Source organism: Dipodomys spectabilis, unplaced genomic scaffold (genome assembly GCF_019054845.1).
Source record: "Dipodomys spectabilis isolate Male_0828 unplaced genomic scaffold, ASM1905484v1 ptg000227l, whole genome shotgun sequence".
NCBI lineage: Eukaryota > Metazoa > Chordata > Mammalia > Rodentia > Heteromyidae > Dipodomys > Dipodomys spectabilis.
In genome coordinates this window covers 2,322,676-2,328,775 of record NW_024870904.1, presented here as the reverse complement: position 1 = coordinate 2,328,775, position 6,100 = coordinate 2,322,676, and the positions used below count along the sequence as shown (strand labels likewise).

At 39.3% G+C, this 6,100-nt stretch overlaps 1 protein-coding gene and 1 pseudogene across 1 annotated transcript; both read right to left on the bottom strand.

The window, feature by feature from the left end:
• Nucleotides 1-540: 540 nt before the first annotated feature.
• LOC122123259 (zinc finger protein 2 homolog) lies at nt 541-1,378 on the bottom strand (the record flags this gene model as incomplete). Its single annotated transcript, XM_042697632.1, has 1 exon — nt 541-1,378. A coding segment is annotated over one exon (795 nt), but the record flags the coding sequence as incomplete, so codon positions are not given.
• A 71-nt stretch (nt 1,379-1,449) lies between these two features.
• LOC122123310 lies at nt 1,450-5,553 on the bottom strand (annotated as a pseudogene).
• Between the last annotated feature and the right edge of the window lie 547 nt (nt 5,554-6,100).

Here is a 6,100-nt window from a genome sequence, read left to right as displayed (position 1 = left end):
GAGAGTATGTGTCTGTGTTTCTGTGTGTTTTGGGTGTTCTGTGATATACTCTGAGCTGTGTCTTGTAGTTGGAGGACTCCACATCTGCTATATCATAAGGTCTCTATCCTGTATTGGTTCTGTATTGCAATTTCAATTTTCTTACAGATCAAAGACTTTCCCCATTTGGTACAATCCTAAGTTATTTCATTTGTGTGAATCAACTTATGTCTGTTAAGCTGTGAACTCCAGGTCTTTCCACACTGGTTGCATTCATAAGGTTTCTCTCCTTGTGTTCTGTGATGGATGTTAAGGTTTGCCTTCCAGATGAAAGAATTTCCATGCCTACTACATACATAACATTTCTCTCTGGTGGGTTTTTTTCTGATGGACAGAAAGGTGTATGTTCTGGGTGAAAGAATTTCCACATAGGTTACATTCATAAAATTTCTCTCCTGTGTGTGCTCTCTGGTGGACAGTAAGGTGGAGCTTCTAGCTGAAAATCTTTCCACACATATGACATTCATAAGGTTTCTTTCATGTGTGTTTCCTGATGGACAGTGAAGTTTTACTTCCAGGTGAAAGCCTTTCCACACATGTTACATTAATAAGGTTTCTCTCTTGTGTGTGTTGTCTGGTGGCAAGTAAGGTATGACTTCTTGGTGAAAGACTTTCCATACATGTTACATTCATAAGGTTTCTCTCCTGTGTGTGTTCTCTGGTGGCAAGTAAGCTTTGATTTCTTGATGAAACACTTTCCACACAGGTTACATTCATAAGGTCTCTCTCCTGTGTGTGTTCTGTGGTGGGCAGTAAGGTTACCCTTTTGGGTGAAAGACTTTCCACACACATTACATTCATGAAGTTTCTCTCCTGTGTGTATTCTCTGGTGGCTAGTAAGATATGCCTTGCAGGTGAAAGATTTTCCACAAATGTTGCATTGAAAAGGTTTCTCTTTTGTGTGTGTTCTCTGGTGGACAGTAAGCTTTGATTTCTTAGTGAAAGACTTTCCACACATGTTACATTCATAAGGTTTCTCTCTAGTATGTGTTCTCCAGTGGACATTAATATATGCCATCCTGGCGAAAGACTTTCCACACATGTTACATTCATATGGTTTCTCTCCTTTGTGTGTTGTCTGGTGGCTAGTAAGATATGCCTTGCAGGAGAAAGATATTCCACAAATGTTACATTCAAAAGGTTTCTCTTTTGTGTGTGTTCTCAGGTGAACAGTAAGCTTTGATTTCTGGATGAAATACTTTCCACACACGTTACATTCAAAAGGTTTCTTTCCTGTGTGTGTTATCTGATGGACAGTGAGAGTTGACTTCCAGGAGAAGGACTTTCCACATAAGTTACATTCATAAATTTTCTTTCCAGTGTGTGTTCTCTGGTGTCTAGTAAGATATGCCTTGCAGGTGAAAGATTTTCCACAAATGTTGCATTGAAAAGGTTTCTCTTTGTGTGTGTTCTCTGGTGTACAGTAAGCTTTGATTTCTTGGTGAAAGACTTTCCACACACATTACATTCATAAGGTTTCTTTCCTGTGTGTGTTATCTGATGGACAGTGAGGGTTGATTTCCAGGTAAAGGACTTTCCACACAAGTTACATTCATAAATTTTCTCTACTGTGTGTGTTCTCTGGTGGGTAGTAAGATATTCCTTGTGGGTGAAAAACTTTCCACAAATCTTACATTCAATAAGTTTCTCTTTGTGTGTGTTCTCTGGTGGACAGTAAGACTTGATTTCTGGGTGAAACACTTTCCACACAGGTTACATTCATAAGGTCTCTCTCCTGTGTGTGTTCTGTGGTGGACAGTAAGCTTTGATTTCTTGGTGAAAGACTTTCCACACATGTTACATTCATAAGGTTTCTCTCTAGTATGTGTTCTCTGGTGGACAGTAAGGTATGCCATCCTGGCGAAAGACTTTCCACACATGTTACATTCATAAGGTTTCTCTCCTTTGTGTGTTCTCTGGTGGCTAGTAAGATATGCCTTGCAGGAGAAAGACATTCCACAAATGTTACATTCAAAAGGTTTCTCTTTTGTGTGTGTTATCAGGTGAACAGTAAGCTTTGATTTATGGATGAAATACTTTCCACACACATTACATTCAAAAAGTTTCTTTCCTGTGTGTGTTATCTGATGGACAGTGAGAGTTGACTTCCAGGAGAAGGACTTTCCACATAAGTTACATTCATAAATTTTCTTTCCAGTGTGTGTTCTCTGGTGTCTAGTAAGATATGCCTTGCAGGTGAAAGATTTTGCACAAATGTTGCATTGAAAAGGTTTCTCTTTTGTGTGTGTTCTCTGGTGGACAGTAAGCTTTGATTTCTTGGTGAAAGACTTTCCACACACATTACATTCATAAGGTTTCTTTCCTGTGTGTGTTATCTGATGGACAGTGAGGGTTGACTTCCAGGTAAAGGACTTTCCACACAAGTTACATTCATAAATTTTCTCTCCTGTGTGTGTTCTCTGGTGGACAGTAAGATTTGATTTCTGGGTGAAACACTTTCCACACAGGTTACATTCATAAGGTCTCTCTCCTGTGTGTGTTCTGTGGTGGACAGTAAGCTTTGATTTCATGGTGAAAGACTTTCCACACATGTTACATTCATAAGGTTTCTCTCCTTTTTGTGTTCTCTGGTGGCTAGTAAGATATGCCTTGCAGGAGAAAGACTTTCCACACATGTTACATTCATAAGGTTTCTCTCCTTTTTGTGTTCTCTGGTGGCTAGTAAGATATGCCTTGCAGGAGAAAGACATTCCACAAATGTTACATTCAAAAGGTTTCTCTTTTGTGTGTGTTCTCAGGTGAACAGTAAGCTTTGATTTCTGGATGAAATACTTTCCACACACGTTACATTCAAAAGGTTTATTTCCTGTGTGTGTTATCTGATGGACAGTGAGAGTTGACTTCCAGGAGAAGGACTTTCCACATAAGTTACATTCATAAATTTTCTTTCCAGTGTGTGTTCTCTGGTGTCTAGTAAGATATGCCTTGCAGGTGAAAGATTTTCCACAAATGTTGCATTGAAAAGGTTTCTCTTTTGTGTGTGTTCTCTGGTGGACAGTAAGCTTTGATTTCTTGGTGAAAGACTTTCCACACACATTACATTCATGAGGTTTCTCTGTTGTGTGTGTTCTCTGAGGGACAACAGTGTGTGTCTTCTCAGTGAAAGACTTTTCACATTGTTTATATTCTTCAACTACAGAAGACACATGAGGACTATAGGCAGCACACATCTTACCAGGTTCACTGAAAACACCCATTTTCTGCCACCCAGTGACCTTTTCTATCCTCATCCCTAAGGAGTTCCCATTATTCTTAATCAGTTCTGACTTCTGTATGGAGCTCAAATGAAAACTTTTTATCAGTCTCACTTTTTCCTCCCCTGGGTTACTATTCATGACTGCTACTTCAGAGAGATATTTATTGTGAATTTCCTGACAGGTGCTAATCACATCCTCCATTTCTGGGACATCTAAAATGAATAATAGAAAAATAGACAAAAGCATAAATGAGACCCACAAATTCCTTACGATAACGATATTTCCTCACATTTTGTTACTAGATTTTCAAATATCAAAACATTGCTTTATGCAGAATATATACATTTCTCTTCAATGTAGTAATTAAGAAAGTAGTACTGACATTTTAAAGTGCAAAATAATGTTTTTCTGTATTTTAGATTATTATATGTTTTCACAGGAAATATTTCCTGAAATTATTCATCTCCATACTCTTCATGCTTCCATTCTGAATTGCCCTCTATGCCCAGCACCACTGATAAGAAATTGTCCCCATCAGAGGATAGCAGCCCTAGCATACTCCTATTTTCCTCCTACCTGCATAATACTAGTTTAAAAGAAAATGAGATCTCCTTTCTACATTTCTTATTCTCTTTTTCTCTTTATGAATGACTTCTCTACAGAAAAAGGGAATTGCTAACACTGCGTACACTGGCACACTAAATTCAGTGTGTCTCCACGTGAATTCTGGATTGACAATTCCTTGAGACAAAGGATCAACTAGTTCTCTGCCATACATGACTCAGGGGCACTAGGAATACTATTGCTCCGTACCGCTCAAGATAAACAGACCCACTGGGCTCTGGATCCATCATCACCATTCAAGATGCTTTAACCAACCTGTAAAATTCTTGTCTGAGGTTTCTCTTATCCATGGTTCTGCACCTTGCTCCAGCTTCACAATCAATTCAGGTTTAGGAACACAGTGCCCTGTGAATAAGAAATAGTGGAGAACAATTGCTCTTGCTGGGTCATCATTAATGGAAGGTCGCAGACATCCTGTTCACAAGGTTGGTCCTAAATCTGGTTTCTCAATTGTTTTTGTGGGGGGCCGTCGAGTTGTGGGGCGTGAACTCTGGGCCTGGGAGCTGTCTCTCAGCTCTTAAGCACAAGTCTAGCACTCTATCACTTGAGCCACAACACCAATTCTAGCTTTATTTCCCTGCTTATGTGGTGCTGAGATATCGAACACAGGGCCTCAAGCATGCAAGGGAATTGGTCTACCCCTGAGCCATCTTCCCAGCCCATGGTTTCTCTATTCTTAATAACTCCATGGTGGAGTTTCCCCCAGCTTTGAGTTTATTGTGTCCATTGTGTGGCTTGAACTCAGCTCTTTTGCTCAAAGCTAGCATTCTCCTAGTTTGAGTCTTGCCTACGATTCTAGTTTTTGAATGGTTAATTGGAGATAAGAGTTTCATGGTCACTTTTCCACAGTTGCTGGCTTCAAACCAAAATCTTCAGATTTCAGCCTCCACAGTATCTAGAATTCCAATCTTGATGCACTAAACTCTGTGTCAAGTTTGGCTTACAAATACACACTTTCACCTACTGATTTCCAGATCATACTGTCAGTAGTAATGTATATTTTATCTAGACTGTAGATCCACCTATAATAACTATCCCAAGTCTGAGAAGTCAATCTCCTATTATTGGATCATAGTTTAGAACTTTTGTCCAAAATTGATTAGAAATCTTAAAGACTGAAAATAAAATTAACTCTTGAGTTACATATAATGAAGTTGAAGTTTCCCTTACAAAGAAATGACACTTCCCATGGACTGGAATCTTTTTTAATTTTTTTGTTTGTTTGTTTGTTTTTAGAAAATGTTATGGTTCAAAGGCTTACAACTTTAATCCTTCATTGACGAGATGAGATCTTAAGTGGCAGGCTTGAAACCAACATGGGCATGGAAACCCAGAATATACCCCAAAACTAAAGCCAAAATGGAGTTGTGGTTTCTGCAGTAGTGCAAGGCAAACAACACCAAGCTCCCAGACCTGAATTTGGCTGGCTTTTATACTAGCAGTTTTTTAGCTGGGAATGGACTGGAATCTTATACGTAGATAACATAAACAGTCAAATGTCTACTAAAATAAAAGCACTTGATCTTCCAAGAAAAAGTGACCTTTGCTCACCCAAGGACATTAGGTTGCTATAGGTCTCCAGCATTACATCTCTGTAAAGGGTCCGCTGACCAGGATCCAGATCCTGCCACTCCTTCCATGTGAAGTACACAGCCACATCATCAAATGACATCAGCTTCTGTAATGGCACATTTCCATCAAGAAATTAGACCTGGGTCATGAGAATTCCAATCAGGAATTTCATTATGCTGCAGGTATGCTTTTGTCTTACATTAAATGTTTGCAGCTTGCTGTGTTATCTATTCACTGGCAAAATTAAATAGCAAATTAGAAATATTGGACAATATAAACCTGGTCATTAAAACACATAGATTGGCAGGGCACTGGTGGCTTATCCTCCTAGCTATTGAGGAGGCTGAGGTCTGAGGATCTAGGTTCAAGGCCAGCCCAGGCAGGAAAGTTCATGAGACACTTATCTCCAATAAACAACCAGAAAACATAAAGTAGCACTGTCACTCAAGTGGTAGAGCACTCACCTTGACCTGAAGAGCTGAGGGACAAGAACCAGGCCCAGAATTCAAGCCCCAAGACCAATAAAAAATTACAGTTTCCCTATTGCATGCAAACACATTTCTGCTGCTAGCAATAGAGACAAGATAAAAACTCTAAGGAGACAATAATCTGGCATGACAACAATAAGTCTAAGGAGGTGTCTGAAA